The sequence below is a fragment of the Podarcis raffonei genome, chromosome 9, assembly GCF_027172205.1.
Source record: "Podarcis raffonei isolate rPodRaf1 chromosome 9, rPodRaf1.pri, whole genome shotgun sequence".
NCBI lineage: Eukaryota > Metazoa > Chordata > Lepidosauria > Squamata > Lacertidae > Podarcis > Podarcis raffonei.
This window is the reverse complement of record NC_070610.1, coordinates 19,916,579-19,934,471: the sequence shown is the minus strand read 5'-3', so window position 1 is coordinate 19,934,471 and position 17,893 is coordinate 19,916,579. Positions and strand designations below refer to the sequence as shown.

General features: G+C 44.7%; 2 protein-coding genes across 5 annotated transcripts in view; one reads left to right on the top strand and one right to left on the bottom strand.

Moving 5' to 3' along the window:
- Positions 1–650: 650 nt before the first annotated feature.
- PAICS (phosphoribosylaminoimidazole carboxylase and phosphoribosylaminoimidazolesuccinocarboxamide synthase) overlaps positions 651–17,893 on the bottom strand; it is a 39,875-nt gene continuing 22,632 nt past the window's right edge. For all 4 annotated transcript variants that reach the window (XM_053403105.1, XM_053403107.1, XM_053403108.1 and 1 more), the window contains 9 exons: positions 10,873–10,915; positions 8,637–8,834; positions 5,926–6,104; positions 4,529–4,708; positions 4,316–4,429; positions 2,790–2,873; positions 2,520–2,700; positions 2,173–2,331; positions 651–1,261 (listed from right to left, as the gene is read on the bottom strand). In XM_053403105.1, coding sequence (XP_053259080.1) covers positions 1,095–1,261; positions 2,173–2,331; positions 2,520–2,700; positions 2,790–2,873; positions 4,316–4,429; positions 4,529–4,708; positions 5,926–6,104; positions 8,637–8,834; positions 10,873–10,915 — 1,305 coding nt within the window. In that variant the 3' untranslated portion in view covers positions 651–1,094. The remainder of the gene's footprint in view (positions 1,262–2,172; positions 2,332–2,519; positions 2,701–2,789; positions 2,874–4,315; positions 4,430–4,528; positions 4,709–5,925; positions 6,105–8,636; positions 8,835–10,872; positions 10,916–17,893) is intronic.
- Positions 11,079–17,893, top strand: part of PPAT (phosphoribosyl pyrophosphate amidotransferase) — a 44,933-nt gene continuing 38,118 nt past the window's right edge. Inside the window, exon 1 of the mRNA XM_053403122.1 lies at positions 11,079–11,993. Within this exon, the coding sequence (XP_053259097.1) occupies positions 11,680–11,993 (314 nt within the window). The 5' untranslated portion in view covers positions 11,079–11,679. The remainder of the gene's footprint in view (positions 11,994–17,893) is intronic.

Here is a 17,893-nt window from a genome sequence, read left to right as displayed (position 1 = left end):
GGTTTTGTTAGCTTGTTTTCCAAGTCTTGGTCCCTACAGTCAGTAGGACAGCAAAGGCACATCTGAACATTTCTTTGTTTGACCAAAGGCCCATCTCTTTCTCTCAGAAACCCAACATACATAAGTATACTTTCTAAGCTAAGCATAGCCAAACTGGTGTATTCCAGATGTTGTGAACTGCAGCTGCCATCCCTGATAAGTAGCCAGGGTGGCAGAGGCTCATGGGAGCTCTTATTGAAAACATCTGCTGGGTTCAACATTGGCTACCCTTGTTCTTCTAAGCACTCTTTTCCAAGGAAGTCATTGCTCGGTGGACAGTGTATTCATAACCCTCTAGCAGCAGGCAGATTCAAGAGAGATTTGAGAGAGGTGTGATACTAAACAGCTGACAACTGCTTTCCTACTTGATTTACCCTACAGTGGTACCTCTGGATGCAAATGGGATCCGTTCCAGAGCCCCATTCGCAACCTGAGCAGAACGCAACCTGCGTCTGCACATGCACGATTTGCCACTTCTGTGCATGCGCGTAAATGCGGAGTAACCCATTCCGTTACTTCCGGATCGCTGCAGAACGCAACCTGAAAAGATTTAACCTGAAGCGTCTTTAACCCGAGGTATGACTGTAGTGTAAGAGAAAAAAATACCATACTAGTGAAAGCTTCTTTTATTCCTATTTGGTAAACACTTTCCCTCCGAATACAGATTTCACAATACTATCTTGAAATAATGGCTAGCCTTTCTTTCCTCTGCCACATTGTTGAACAGGTTCTTAATTAGAATCTAGGTTAAGACAGTTGCTGTTATTGCTAGCTGTTCAATAGAAACTTTGAGAATTAACATTCTGTTCAGGATTACAAATCAATACAGGTAACTAGCTCTGTTTAATAAGCTATTGAGATGGATCAGTAAAAACTACTCCATAATACTGGTAGCATTTGTGAAGTTCTACAGCTTTCAGAAAGCCAAAGATGAACCGTATGTGCTTGGAACCTGCAGGCTCATCTGTTTATGATAGAACTGGTGAGTGTGTTCTTGAGTTAGAAACGGTATGCCATATTCTGATAGCTGGCAGAACACAGAACGAAGAAGCGGTTTATAAGTTGCATTCTCTCATCTTTTTGTCAGCCTGCTTGAGCGAGATCCATGTATTCAACATACTTGAGCGCAACTTGGCCCACACAAAGTGGTTATTCAACCCAAATATCTGAGCAGCAAACTGGGCAGCACCTTCGGGTGAAAGAATTGTGGAACAGCCAAGACCTGTTTAAAGATAAAAAGGAACATTATAGCCTTTGTTTTGATTTTACAGCTGTCCATCTGTATATGACTGCAGGCAAATGCAGTTGCCATAATTAAGCTAAACCCTGAATTTTTCAGTTATAACCAAACCTCAGAAAAGTGGGTTTGGGAGGAAGATATTTCCAACCGCTAGAGGGCAGTACAACACTACCCAAACTTGTCTAAAACTACTCTGAAGAGCCATTATGTATAATTTTAACTTAAGTCAAGTTTTGAGTTGTACAGTGCACCTAGTCTAATGCAGATCTGAAGACTCTGAAAGTCCCGCTTTTCTGTTTGCCAAGGATATTTGGAGCCCTGATAGCTCTAGATATTTTAAAAATGTGCCAGAAATATGCTTAACTGCTCAGACTAGGTATGTTTTCAGGAAATGCACTGGGAGACTCTCTTCAAAAAGCTCTCTCTCTTGCTGTCCTGCTTTCCCCCCCTTTCCACTCCAACCACTATTCAACACAATTCGTAAACTACACAGAACTAAGTAGATATGCCTTACCAACATGATTGGAAAAGACTGAGCAGAATATACACAACAATGGCTAAAACTCTAAAATCTACAGTTGGGCAATACCTTTTATTAGGCCCATTAAAAGGCCATAGATTGCTTAATTAGCCACAGGCCTGGGAGAAGGAGGTAGTTTTTGCCTGGTGCCTAAAGATACGTAATGAAGGCGTCAGGCAAGCCTCCCTGAAGAGAGCATTCGAAAAATAGGGAGCCACCCTAGAAAATGCACATTAACTTTGAAGTAAGCCCCGATTAAGTATGTGTCTGGAGTGAGCAGTTTTGATCAAATTACGGGCAACAGCATGCTTTGACCTTGAAAAATGTACTGCCTCTTTGCAAACAGCAATTTGTTTCAAGGGCAGGTACTTACCACTGGGCAGCCTCAGAGATGACCATATATCCTGAGCACCCCAGTCGGCCGAGAGTGGAGGACAGTTTACAACAGGATATGCTGTGTTTCCAGACATCACAGGTCCCAGACCATTGCTTCTTCCAGCTACTGCTACAAACACTGTAGGAATTCCATCACCTAATAATTGACACAAAAATACCTAGCATCAAACACTATGCATGCCTTCCTTCACCCTTTTCCCAGGAAAACTGTTTTGTTACAGGAATAGACATAACCTCCCGTGTTAGTTATTGTCAATTGATTTCAATGGGTCTAAGCTAAGTAACAATGACTATCACTCTAGGTCTAAACAAAATCAGTTTTACCTTCATATTCAGCTTTGATCCTAAGTGTCTCATCTGGTCCTTTGTGAGCAGAGGTCACTCGTAATTCACAAGGAATGCCAAAGTTCCCACAAGCCTTTTTTATTTTTTCGCAGTGTGCAAGATCTGAAGTGGATCCCATTAGCACAACCACTCTGCCTTGACTCTGTGGTTTCAACAAAAGCTAGCAGAAAGGAAAGTCAAAGGACAATTTTAAGTACTTGCATGAGAGGCAAAGAGAATTATCTGTCTCATGCAGGCTAGTGCCAATACCTCCACTCTTTCAGCTACCCATTCAAAGTTTCTCTTCACCACCTGCAGTGCTTCAGGAGTCACTTCTTTGAGATCGCGGTAAGACTAAAAGAAACAGGAAACAAAATACATTCCACTGGTTACAGCATCTAACTATGAAGGCAAGCCAAGTTAAGTCTTAATTCAACTGAGGTGCTAATAAACAAACCAGTTTCACATAATCGCACTAATGTGTTTTATTTATCATTGGTAAATTTGAATTTAAGAAAACCATTCAAATGAATTCCATACATTAAAAAATTATTTTCACATTTATTTCACTATAAAAAAACCAGTTACTAACATGGGATTGATAATACCATTATTTTATTAGTTACATGAGGGTCCTTTGGATTTTTTAAATAACCAATTATGAAAATTACATTTGATTGTGCCGGAATTCGTGACATTATGATTATTTTAAGCTATACTCCCACAATCAGCAGCCAATCCTGCACAACCCCCCCAGGCTTGGTCACTTTGTGTGAAGGTAAGAAGAGTTGAAATTCAAAACCTCAGTGGATTTAAAAGCTTGGGCTGCGGTTAGCATCCTATTCAGCTTGTAACAGGTGCCCGAGATAATAAGGACGTTTCTCGACAGAGCAAGAATAACAGTTTTAAAAGATGGTGCCAAAACACAAAAAGTCAGCTTGCTGTTACGACACCAAGCAGAGGATTTTCAGTCATTGTGAGAATGGAGCTTTATGGTGCCTTCACTCTCCTTTCTCCCTTTAAATACTTTTGGAAGACAAGGGTCTAGTGCACAGTTTCAGTGGCACAGCTCTGCCCCACGGAGGAGGCTATGTACATTCTGGCCCCATGCTGAGTACATAGCACTCTCTTTATAATGTGCCATACAGGTCAAAGCATAAGAAGTTCCCTTCACAATACAGTGGTACCTTGGTTCTCAAATGCCTTGGTACTCGAACAACTTGGAACCCAAACACTGCAAACCCAGAAGTTAAGTGCTCCTTTGAGAACTCTTTTTGGAAGCTGAACGTGCTCCATAACAGTGTTACACTTCCAATTTGAGTGCCACGCTTCCGTTTTGAGTGTTATGCTGAGGTCTGTCTGTTTTTGCTATTTATTTTTAGTTTTTGCGGCTCTTTTGTTTGGAACCCAGTTCAGCTACTGATTCAGTGATTGTGTGACTGCAGTACATTGTTTACTGCTTTCATTTTATGGATCAACGGTCTCGTTAGATAGTAAAATTCATGTTAAATTGCTGTTTTAAGGGTTGTTTTTAAAAGTCTGGAACGGATTAATCTGTTTTGCATTACTTTCTATGGGAAAGTGCACCTTGGTTTTGGAATGCTTTGGTTTTGGAACAGACTTCCAGAACGGATTAAGTTTGGGAACCAAGGTACCACTGTACTTAGGGCAATCCAGGCTATGAAACTGCAAGCACAGAGTTTCTGCAGCAGTAGGGAAAGAGCAAAAGATAGCTCAGAATACTGGCTTAATAGTAAAAGTAACAAAAAACAAACAAACCATAAGCATAGAATTACCTGCTTGTCTTTCTGCTGTTTTCTGTCTCCAGATGGCCACAATCGCCAAGAATCATTATCAATGACATCAGCAAGAACAATCTCTTTTGTAGCTACATTCACACCAAACTCAACCTAATAATATCCCAAAGGAAAGTGGGGAAAAGTTGAAGTTAGCTAATTTATTGTTGCTTTCAAATTGACACACACTTTTAAAAGATCACTTCATTATACCTTCATGTCCACTAAAGTACAGTTCAGGGGCTGCCATGCTTTTTCAAGTATTTCAAAAATGGCTCGAGTAGACTGGGCCATAATGTCAACTTCAGTCTGTCCAATTTCAAGGCCGGCAAACTTGAACTTAACTTCAATGAGTTGCTCTTCAGACCACTGTGGATCATTGGCTGCATCATCCTGGTAAACAAACAGTGCATTTTATTTAGAACAGCTTCTCATTTCCACCAGGCACCTAGTTCAAAAAGCACACCATCATTTTGGGTAGAAAGAACTGGAAATTTCTGGAACGTGTTATTGACTCAAGTACATCATTTTTACTTGATGCATCAACAAGTTTATTTTGAACAAATCCTTAATCTGTCAATACCTAACAACGAAAAGCCACCATCAAAATAATCATTCTGACTCGTGACAGCAGTACAGACACATCCACCATTCATGTTTATTCATTATCGTGCTCTTCCTCTCAAAATAAGTATGTTTCTGTGGGAGACTTATAATGGGAAGTTTAGTTTTACCACAGTGGTTCCCAGTTAGCTACGCACTGTAGCCACCCTGTTTTTCAAAAGCCAAGCTTTTGAAACCCACTACTTTTGAGACCCACTACTTTTGAAAAAGTTGATATCTCTGTGTTAGTTTTTGTTATGTGAATGGTGCCACCATGCAAAACCGGACCATGCATATTCCATGAGAGTCACATGAGCACCCCTCCTCCCCCCAAAAATCCAGGATGTCCCAGTCAACAGGTATGTGCCACGGACCCCCTGGGTGGGCTACGCAGATCCCTGAAGTCCACGCAGTGCCAGATTTACATATAAGCTAAACAAGCTATAGCTTAGGGCTCCACTCTCTTGGGGCCCCCAAAAAAATTAAAGAGAAAAAACTGGATGTACATTTCCAAAATAGAAGATAAAAAACAAATAAAATAAAGTCTACATACAGCAACAGTGTTTTGAGTTGTGTAGGCTCCTATGATGTAAGTCATGGGCCCCGCCTGCTAGCCTGCTCCCTAAAACATCACTGGTTTGCTCATTTCTATATATAGGGTGCCTACATTCTGCATGGACTGGTAGCATGGCAACATGTGCAAATGGCTTTAGATACCTATTAGGTCCATAAATTACCATATAGCATATATTCAACACAAAAAACAGTGACAATTTGTTGTTGACAAAGGGCAGCTGGACATATAAAGGGCCCCATTACCTTCAGTAGCTTAGGGCCTCATCAAACCTAAATCCGGCCCTGCACGGACCACCAATTTTACTATATCACGGTTTTAACATATTACTGAAGTGGAATGACTCCAGTCATTCCCAAAAGTCTATTAGAATCAGCTGATGTCTGGTATCCCATGACCACCATTGCAGCCAAGCCATATCTACATTACCCACCTTATAAAACATCTCAATCTTAGGTGGGTTAAAGCGGTAGCCTTCCTCGACGCCAGGGTTTCTCTTCAGGAAAGAACCTGTAGCAATTCTTCTGCAAACCCATTCAATTGGAATCATTTCACAGTGAGCAGCGATGAAGGCCGTGTCACTATGCTTCCTCACAAAAGCAGTTTTAATTCCTGAAAAAGGAATTAAACAACACATTAGTGCTATGACTGAAACACGCTTCTAAATCCAAGAGTGGAGGTGGGGGGAAACATAATCTATACGCCTATAACACGGAAAAGACATTTCAAGAATTTGGCACAGTAATTTCGACCTGCACAAAATTGATGGGCGAAGCATACAGAAATAAGCAATGTTAGGAGACAAATACTACAGATATGAGGAGCAAATAGCAGCTGGGGGAGACACAACTTGGAGCGGGAAAAGAAAAGTTACCTTCCCCCTTTAATCTTTGTAATGTCTGGAGTACAGTTATGGATGGTTCGAAGCCAAGGAGGTTTTATACAGCAACTTAGAAGCCCATCCCATTGTGTCCATGAGCTTTACTTCCACATGCATAGGATTTCAGCCTCGGCATTCCATACAAGTTAATACAAGATGTTTGGCAACCACTATGGCTCAAACCTGTTAGTTGCTGTCAAGGACCAGGTAGCAGGAGAATATTATGAATCTTTGAGAAGGAGCAGGTAATACAGTAAATAAAGCTTTAGAGCCAGTACAGTGGTACCTCAGGTTACATACGCTTCAGGTTACAGACTCCGCTAACCCAGAAATAGTACCTCAGGTTAAGAACTTTGCTTCAGGATGAGAACAGAAATCGTGCTTCAGTGGCGCGGCAGCAGTAGGAGGCCCCATTAGCTAAAGTGGTACCTCAGGTTAAGAACAGACCTCTGGAACAAATTAAGTACTTAACCCGAGGTACCACTGTATCAGTTGGTGGAAACTGGGGGAGGGGAGAAAACTCATGTCCTGCTTGTGAGTTTCCCACAGGCATCTTGTTGGCCATTGTGAGAACAGAATGCAAGACTAGATGGACCATTGGCCTGGTTCACCCAACTCTTATTAGGTTTTTATGCTCTTTGAGGAAGAGTGGGGGGAAAGATTAAACGATGTAGTTTACACAGCAATCTCTTCCCAAAAGGAACACCTTCACCTATTCTGGGAGTGCAGCATTTAGTTCAGCTTGGGAATCTGCAGCACTAATCTGGAAGAGATACAGACCTTCTTGCCTCCAAAAAGGTAGGCAATGTTTAAACCAGCAAAGTTTCGATGGTTCAGGGGGGTTCACTTTGAAGTAGGAGAAAGGGCTCTAATCGAGTTAATTTTTAAACCAAAGTGCTTGCTCAATACCGCCATTTCCTCACAGCACACTGGGCTGAAGCAAGTTCGAAAAGCTCATTCTAATATAATGATGCAAGTTTTATTAGAACTTTTGAATAACCTATAGTTTGCAAGGGCTATTCTTTGTCCTACAGACTTTAATGTACAAAGGTTGTAATACAAGGCTACTGGCCACGACTGCAATCGTGGCCCAAATTCTTCGGAATAATCCACACACACTCAGATAAGCCATAAGGAGACTCATAAAATCTGCCCCAGAGCCTCCATCAACCCTTCAGATATGGGGGGGGGGGTACACCAGGTGGTGGGAGAAGCCTCACTGTGCTAGTGGATATTCAACTGCACTGGCATTTGGTCTCACCTGAAGTGTAGTAACTGGGGAGTCCCTGGTTCAACTCTCACCTCAAGCCACAAACTCACTAAAAGGTAAAGGTACCCCTGCCCGTACGGGCCAGTCGTATCTGACTCTAGGGTTGCATGCTCATCTCGCTCTAGAGGGCGTGAGCCGGTGCCGTCCGAAGACACTTCCGGGTCATGTGGCCAGCGTGACTAAGCTGCTCTGGCGAGCCAGCACCAGCGCAGCAAACGGAAACGCTGTTTACCTTCCCGCTATAAAGCGGTACCTATTTATCTACTTGCACTTAAGAGTGCTTTCGAACTGCTAGGTGGGCAGGAGCTGGGACCGAACGACGGGAGCTCACCCCGCCGCGGGGATTCGAACCGCCGACCATACGATTGGCAAGTCCTAGGCACTGAGGTTTTACCCACAGCGCCACCCATGTCCCACAAACTCACTAGGTAGCTTTAAAATACTTCCCCCTCAGCCTCTGCTATCTCCCCATTAGCAATATTTGGATAATACCAGGATACCTTCTATGGAGTTTGTAAGACTTAATGTACGTGAAGTAGTTTGAACACTCAAAATGTAGTATGAATACATTTAGGGTTGCATCTGTTTTGAACATACAATGCGAAATGCTTTAAACTGCTTAAAATTCATTTGGTCACAAATAAGGGGCAAATACATGCTGAAGCCTACTGCCTGAGCAAGGCCTTTAAATGTCATCAGTGGAACTGGAGGACCCAGGCATTCCATGTAACCTATGTGTAAAGAATGAGTAGCTTTATCATTTTTACATGGGCGATTTCCCCCAGAAACGTTGGTGTTGCAATCTTGAGAATGCATCCCATGTGGTCAAAATAGTGCTTAACACATACTAGATTCCCTATTACCAGGTGGACAGTGTATTCATAAGTTGCAAAGCGATGTAGCCTCATAGTGACTGATGATGGTTTTATTGCTATACACTGTTTTGCCAGTAAGTGGTTTCCCCCAATGCAGCTCCATAATTCCCACCACCTACCAGCCTCCTGGAGCAACTGAAACACACAGCTTGTTGTTGTATTTGAGATTGCGGCCTTCCCTTCCATGAGATCCTTTCTAGCTGCATTTCCGGCCGTTATCTGGTCTTTCGATTGAAGCAGAACACATCCCGGGAGACTTGGCAATTCATAGACTTCTTTTGTTTTCCCCTCATTTATTTTTTTGCCAAGTTTAAGTTCTGGAGGGGATAGAAAAATACAATATAAATTGTTAGGTTCTGAAAGCAGCTTTGCAATACAATTAGGAAACCTAGCAACTTACAACCCTTCATCTTGGAACCCTATTGTATGTCCCCCCCCCCCAGAAGTAATTTGCACTTTATTCAGTGGATCTTACTGTGAGGTAAACCTCAGTCCCTCCACAAAAGCAGATGCAAATCGGATGGCAAGGATCCCAGCTCAACTAATATGCATGCAACTTTCACTGCAAGGCTAGCTGCATTCACATTTTCGGATACACAGTATTCAAAACGATAAAAGAGACAAATATTAGAGACTACGAAAACTTCCCTGGAGCAAGACCTTGGCAGGACTTGCTTATAACCATACGACTGAACAGCAGATGTAATTCTGAAGATGGTCCAGAAACTGCAATTAGTTCAAAATACGGCTGCAAGGGTGTTAGCTGCTATTGAGTGTTACAGCCACATTGTACATGTGGTTTGCAAACTACACTGGTTCCCAGTTTATTTCCAGACTCGCTTCTGGAAATAAAGTTAGATATTGAGTAGGCCCTTTAGATTTTCCTGCCGTCTGACATACAGAGGATGGCTGCAGAGGAAAGGGCCTACTTGCTGATAAAACCCTCATTATGAAATGCTCTCCCTGGGGGGCCTACTCTGATGTCATTTCAGCACCAGGGGCCTTTTATATTACCAGGCTTTTAATAATTTTTTAAAAAATCATTTGTACATTCCTTTTATTCTTACTGTTTGTTTCTATTCCTGATGCCTGCTTTTTTTACTATTAATTTAACACTAGCTTTACTCAGATTTTAACTTTTCGTCCACACTGGGAACCTTCAGAAGGATGCGGTATAAATCCCTTAAACCAGGCTTCCTCAACCTCGGCCCTCCAGATGTTTTTGGCCTACAACTCCCATGATCCCTAGCTAGCAGGACCAGTGGTCAGGGATGATGGAAATTGTAGTCTCAAAACATCTGGAGGGCTGAGGCTGAGGAAGCCTGCCTTAAACCAAATTACCGTATTTTTTGCTCTATAAGACTCACTTTTTCCCTCCTAAAAAGTAAGGGGAAATGTGTGTGCGTCTTATGGAGCGAATGCAGTCTGCGCAGCTATCCCAGAAGCCAGAACAGCAAGAGGGATCTCTGCTTTCACTGCACAGCTGCACTCTTGCTGTTCTGGCTTCTGAGATTCGGAATATATTTTTTCTTGTTTTCCTCCTCCAAAAACTAGGTGCGTCTTGTGGTATGGTGTGTCTTATAGAGTGAAAAATACGGTATATTGTACAATAGAAACTCCATTCTTCACGTGTGGATCCTTATGTAGTCCATTAAAACTTGGCTGGCTGGAACTCAGGGCATGAGCGCTCCACACTGCAACGTTGAGAGACACACTCAAATTCCAGTAATATCTATGAAAATGCCCAAGGGCATTTTAACCTGCACCTCCTGCACAGAAAGCATGCAGAGGATCTCATGCAACACTACATGCATCAAAATAACTGCATGCACTCCTTGTTTTATAGCAAATTTCAACTGCTTGACCAGCACACACAGACTGTGAAAACAATCTGAGGCATGTGAAATCAACACAATTGCAAGTGTTGCTTCTTATACAAAGGAACTGGGGGTGGGGGGAGCACTGGATTATTCACCTTAGTCGTCAGTAGAGCATTTGACAAAAAGACAAGCGCAACTAAAGTGAAATCTGACTAAGCAACATAAAACTTTTGAAACTCCCCTTTCTCAAGCAGCAGATCTGCACAGTGCCCGCAGAAGAATCTCAGGAGAAAATGTCCTCCATGAAAAAAGGAATCTGCCTATAGGTATAACGCACGTTAAGGCTGTGTACCAGTTTCCTCCCGCAAGAAACTTTTGAAACAAAGCCCGGGGAGTACCGAAGACACGATTTCCCTGCAATCCACATGGGGAGGTGGGATATTATTATACTACGCGGGCAGGTCGCTGGCGAGGGGCAACTGCTGGATGCAGGCAACAGCTCTTTCCCTCCGGCAGCGCGGGCGAAGCGACTCACCTGAGCGTATGGGAGGCATCGCAGAGACCGCCTGGAGAGACGCCTAGGAGAGAACAAAACCAAGTTAGCAGCGCGCGAGGGAAGCGACCCGAAAAAGAAGCGCGTTCGGAGTCCGGAGGCACTTTTGGGCCTGCGTACGAAGGTGGGGGGGGGGGACAGCGGAAGGGGGCGGCCAAGAGGGGCGGGGCGCGGTTGCAGAAACCCGCCAATGCTCCCACCTCATTGGGGAAGGGAAGGGGTTGGGCCACCTAAAACTCTCCGCCGGGGCCACATCCTGCCTTCCAGCCCCCTTTCCTCCACACACGGAGGGAGGGATGTTTTTAACACACACCCCCCCCGCTCACAACCCTTTGGTAGCGCTCCTCCAATCTGAGGCGAGCGCCCGCCGACGCCCCCTTCCCCCGCGCGAAAACCGAAGTCTCCTCCCCACCCCTTTATTCCCTCAAACCCCGTTTCCATAAGCTGGGGGACCCCTTCCGTCGCGCGCAAAGCCCAGCTCCCTCCGCCCTTCGCGGTCTCCTCAGCACTTCAGCCAGCCATTTACACTCTCGGAGCCACTGGGCAAAACTCGCCCTCAGAAGCAAGCGCGCGCGCAGAGAGAAAGAGAGAGGGAAACAAAGTTAACTTGTGGAGAGAGAGAGAAAGAGCGAGCGGGAGCTAACTTGTGTCCAAAGGCAGATACAAAGTAGCCCCCTCTCCCCGCCCCGAAGGCGACCTCTCTTGCTCCTCTGGGGTGGGGAAAGCAACTCCACCACGCGGGCGCGCGGAGCAGCCCCGAGGCGGGGAATTTCGCCCCGTTCGTAATGTATGCATGTAAATGAGGCGGGCGCAAGGGGTGGGCGCGGAGAGGAACTCGCGCCTCTGAGGCCGCCGCCTCCTTCTCCTCCTCCTCCGCCCCCCCCCCTCAAACCCAGGCGGCCGCGGCGGCAGGAGGCAGCAGCGGCAATAACAGAAGCAGCTGCGCTGACAACAACACGTGTTCGCTCGGGCACCATGGAATTCGAGGAGCTGGGGATTCGGGAGGAGTGCGGCGTGTTCGGGTGCATCGCCTCCGGCCTGTGGCCCACGGAGCTGGACGTGCCCCATGTGATCACGCTGGGGCTAGTGGGGCTGCAGCACAGGTAGGGGGCACGGCGGGGGGTGGTGCAGGCGGTCTGGGGAAGCGGGGTGGGGGTGGGTTGCTTGGAAGGCCTGGGCGCAGGTTGTGGGGGCTCGATGCACCCCGTTAGGGCAAGCTCCCTACAAAGGCAACTGTTGCATGCAACCGCACGCCAGACTGTATGCAGCTGCTGGGGAGAAAGTGCATTTAAACCGGTGGGAGCGGGATTGGGGTTTTTGGGTTGTGCATTCCTAGGATCGGGCTGCGCCGAGAGGCAGTAAAGAAGCGCAAAGCCGTGTCCCACCTCCATGCACGCGTGTGCTGAGTGGAATTGATTTCCTGGGTTTTGCCTTTGTAAATGTATGCAGGATTTTTTGCTGCAGTTCCCTACATTAAAGTCCGGTAGTTGCAGGTAAGTTTAGAACTGCAGCTGTATGCAAAACCAGGGCTGGCATCAAATTTGCACAGCATCCAGATCCTAATTATTGTCATACTCAGAACCGTGTGAACTCCCATTATATCCTGCCACAAACTCTATTGTTTCGTCTAAGCACTTGGAACAGCTTAATTTCCTGCTTGGCTAATGCATGCTAGAGCACAAGCACTCTTGTTTATCTCATGATGTTTTTACATATATAGATGCAGGGCAGGAACTATGCAGAATGCATCATTGTGGCTGTGAACACACCATGCATTTAAAGCCCATTGCCTCCCCCAAACACGCCTGGAAACTCAGATTTACCCCCTCGCAGAGCTATGTCTCCAGCACCCTGAACAGGCCACAGTCCCCAAGATTCTCAGAGCTACGAATCCTGGAGTAATTTAACAATCAACCCCTCTTCTGTGGGAACTCTGGAAATTGTAGCTCTGTGAGGGTATTGGGGGGGGGGTCTCCTAACAACTCTTAGCTTCCTTAATAAACTACAGGGCCTAGAATTCTTGGGGAAGGGAGAACCATGACTGTTTATAAAGTGGTATAGAATTTTAAATGCAGGGTGTGACTGTAGCCCAATTGCTGCTCATGGGAAATTAGAGGGGTGCGAAGAGAGATACGTAAAACTGTAGCAACAGCAGCTCCAACTCTTCCATCAAGAAGGACCCATTTAATTAGGCACTGCACTTCCAATGCGCTGACCATGTCTGACAATGATTCGTAAGGTTCTGAGCACCTGAACACTGCAATCTTATGCACATTTGCTGGGAAGCAAAAACTAGGAAAGTCAGTGGGACTTGACTTTTGAGTAAATGTGCATAGGACTGTGCTGCACATCTCTGCTTGGGGCTTGCTTTGTCATCAAAATACTCGCTAAACATTGGCTTGTCTCATCTAGCCAAATATGACCAAACACCCTGAAAATAATAATGGCACACACCACAGTGGTAAAAATAGAACAATATAATAGTTCATTTTGTGTATGCGCTAATTTTACCCTAAAACCGGAGGTGAGCTGCATCCCTCTATTGCTAGGCCCTACCCCTACATATGAGGGACGTGGGTGGCGCTGTGGTCTAAACCACAGAGCCTAGGGCTTGCTGATCGGAAGATTGGCAGTTTGAATCCCTGCGACGGGGTGAGCTCCCCTTGTTTGGTCCCAGCTCCTGCCCACCTAGCAGTTCGAAAGCACATCAAGTGCAAGTAGATAAATAGGTACTGTTCCGGTGGGAAGGTAAACGGCGTTTCCATGCACCTCTCTGGTTCACCAGAAGCAACTTAGTCATGCTGGCCACATGACCCGGAATCTGTCTGCGGACAAATGCCGGCTCCTTCGGCCTGTAGAGCGAGATGAGCGGTCAACCCCAGAGTCGTCAGTGACTGGACCTAATGGTCAGGGGTACCTTTACCTTTACCACTACATATAGCTCATACTTCCATAGCTGCCTGACCTTTTCTCCTCTCTACTGACTTGTCAGTCCTTAATATCTCTTCATTCTTGTGCATGGACCATTTAATTTGTCATGTCACCCTGAGGTGCCTAGAATGATAGGTACCAAGGGCAGCATTGGCCTCTGTCCCTCTTTCCTTCCCTTCCTCCTCTAATGTCCTCTTGCATCTCTGCCTCCCCAAGACTTGGCTATAAGCTCTGCACACCTGGCTATAAGCTCTGCAGGCAAATAGTGCCTCTGGGAGGCACCTCTCTTTGGGGCGAGGGGGGGCAGCTCAGAGATCAGGGGCAGCAGCAGTAGCTGCCCAGAAGACTCCCAAGGAGAGGAGAGGAGGCTGAGGGAACACTCCATAAGGAAGGGTGTTTGAAAAAGCGTGAGAGGCTGCCAGCTCTGCAGGCAAGGGGTGACATAACAGGGGTGCTGCAGAAAGAATGTAGTTGGTTAAGGGAGCCATGGACTCAAAAAGGTCAAAAACCTCTCTAGTAGAGTACATGTCAACTTCACAGAGTCATGTACCCTTGGATGCATTCACACATTACGCCAAATCATAGATTAGTACCCCCTGCACAAGAAACAACACTAGCTTGGTTTGTGTGACACAGTAAGCCAAGCTTTAGTTTAGCAAGAGCATGTGGGCTCCTAGAGAGGAACTCACAAACACTTTGCTCCACAGTCCTCTTTGCTGCTGTCTTGCACTATGCCAAAGTTTAGTTTAGCATGCACACCATCCAAACAGGGACTCATGGTTAAGCTCTGTTCCCCAACCACAAACTGGTTAGCGTTAGCCATGGTTCAGAAAAACAAAATAGTTTCAAACAGTGGTTAATGATCCTGGCTTGTTTCAGTTTCCTAAACCACAAATTACCTTGGCCATAGTTCTTGGCTTGAACATTGTGGTCTGGTTTAAATTATCGTTCCATGATTTTTAAAGCCAAGAACAAGTGTTGAAGCAGACAGCCCATCCCCTTACTTTAGCACTTCAATTATGGTTTGCATTAAGCCAGAATTCCCTGTTAGCCCAACCTGGGGAATTCTGACTTAGTATCAGGAAACAGACCAGGAATACAAACCAGTATGGTGATGCAAGTCCGAAGCAAAGCACCAAAGAGGTGCAGAAGGGCCTTATCGTTTTAGCAGGGCTTGCCCTTGGCCCCCAGTGCTCATTCCAGGCTTCACAAGCAAGAAGAGGCATCTGGGGGCATGCATGAGCCCAAGGCTTGTGCTTGCAACACTAAACTGTGACTTAGTATTACGTATGAATAATCAGGCCAATACGTTTGCATAGTTTTAGACATTGAGACATTTCGTTTTTGGCAACAGTGATGTATTCACATGAATCGGCACTAACAATCTAATCTGTAAAAAGTGTACAGGAGGTGGGCACCCCCACTCCTGTTTTTCACCTCCCTACTGATGGTTGGTTCTCACTTTGACAGTGAGACAAGAACAGAGAAAAGAGCCTGGGATGGTGGGTTGAGTTACAGTGAAACAGGATGGGAGGACTCTTGCATGGTACTTTTACTGTCCAAGACCCATCACTACTTGCTTGCTTCATATGTGACTTGAGCAGAGAAATGAAAGGCGATGGCCTCCTTGCACCCTTTGAATGAAGTCAGGGTGCAATTTGGAGAAAGACCTCTTAAAATCACACTGCAAATTACCTGTTGTATATGTTGCTGCTTCACACAAAATGGCATTAGTTCTGCCACGAATCATATGATTAAACTGAAGATAATGAAATGGGGAAGGGGACTTTGATGACATCTGATTTGAGAAAGGCACATTAAAAATAATGCTTGCTTAAGTGTCCAGAAACCTTTCCATACGAGATGGAGGTTTCAGTCTCATGAAGTGAGTGAATAGGCCTTTCAGCCAACAACAGTGTCTGTTTAGGAAATCCTTCCTAAAAATAATACGATACTTGAGGTTTGGTATGTTAGAAACCTTAGGACGCATTCCCACAACAATTAGTGTTTGGCTTCACCATATACCTTATAATGGGTACATGGGTAAGTCCTTCTGAAGTTTTGTGTTGAGGCCAATTTCTACAAAAAACGTCACAGGTCTCAACCATGTACAGGCAATAACCGATTTATGTGCATCCAATTTATGTGCATCCAATGACTGTGTATGCGCACATCATGGTCGACCTGGAAGTGGCCAGAAAAATAGGTGGGGCTGGCTTATGCACAGTCCACCATTGTACATGGTGACCCAGAACGCCACTCCCATGCAAACAGGGAGTTGCCTGTACATTAGGATGTACAACTCAACATACTTGAGTTCTTGGGGGTACCCTAAAGCCTAAATACTAATAACATCCTTTATAGGATTCATGCTTCATGTGTTCATATACAAAGGCTGTCTGTTGCAGGGCCTGAAACATACATACTTCATCTGCTATGCAAAACCACCGCAAGCTGTTCATCTATCAAATCTAGCCTTTTTGTTACTTGCAAACACGAGGTAGGGTTTGTTAGTTATAAAACCTGTTACAAAACTAGGTTGTCCAACAAAGACAGAAGACTGAGCAATATTATGAATATCTTGATCCAGTCACTTAATCCATGTTAATTAATAAAAGTTGGGCGGGGGGGGAGACGTCATGTGAGTCCTTGACCCAGGCTGTTCTGCAACATGCCTTTTGGAACAAGCTTTGGGTTTGTTAATTTTTTTCCAACAGACGCTCCATTTTGAGAAATACTTTGGCAGGAATGGGATGTCCACAGACTATGGGAGTTTCTGAACACATTCCACTTACTCCCAATCAGAACATTTGCGAGGCTGCCTCCCAATCTGAACATCTGGCAGGCAGCATGCATGGTAACATTTTAATGGAACAGCCATGAGATTCGTTACAAGGAAAAAGGAGGGAAGCTGTGCCCTCACAGTTTGCATTAACCACTGTTGCAAAATATAAATAATTTTTAGAGGGGTTTTTTTGGTTCTTTATGTTTTGGCCCTTTTTGCTTTCTGTCGTTGTAGAGTATATAAAGAGTTACTTCATTTCAAAAGATAAGATTTCTCGTGCTTTCAGAAAATGTGCTTTATCAGTTCATTTCTGGAGAATAAAAATCCTCCCCTGACCTCGCCTACATAACTTTTCAGGTCCTTGGGGAAACGGCTACAATTTTTTCCTCTGGCCTGATTTTTAGAGGGTCGTTTTTGACATTAAGGGTGGTGTCCAGGATTTAAGTCCCAAGCACTGCAACATTTCCTTGTACGGGGAGTCGCTCCACCCCTTTGATCATTTGGGTTGTCCTTTTCTGAACCTTTTCCAACTTTACAATATCTGTTTTGAAGTGAGGAATCCAGAACTGTACAGAGTATTCCAAAAGCAGTCACACCATAGATTTGTATAATGGCATGATATCAGCAGTTTTCAATTACTTTCCTAATTATCCCTAACATGGAATTTGCCTTTTTCAAAGCTGCAGCACATTGGGTTGCCATCTTCATAGAGCTGTCTCCTATGACCCCAAGGTCTCATTCCTGGTCAGTTCAGACCCCCACGAGCATACATGTGAAATAAAAGATTGCCCCAATGTGCATCGCTTTAAACTTGCTTCCATTGAATTGCGTTTTCGGTTTTACCACCTACAGAAGACTGTAGTCTGAGAGCTTTGAATTACTGTAGAATGGGAAATTTTACTAAAGGATGAAGTCTCATACCATATAATGGAAAGTGGGATGCTGGAAACAAATTTAGACGTGCATGGGCTTCTGACAAACTAAAGTATTTGAAATTTTAGGAATGCAAAGCACAGAGCAGTTTTGTTGTGATAGCCTGTGTAATTAACAGCAAAACCAACAGTTCACTGGCAGCTTAAAGACTACAAAACTATTGTGGCACGGGTGACTGTGTGAAGTTGCACTGGCTTTGTCAAATGTGCTTTTTTGTGTGTGTTTTCTGATCCATGAAAGGTTCTGCCAGGATTCTGTGTTAATTCCTTATTTAAACAACAGACTAGCACAATTTACTACTCTGGGGAAAAACTACAGGAAAAAGCAAGGATTTCTTCATTTTTATGAATTTTC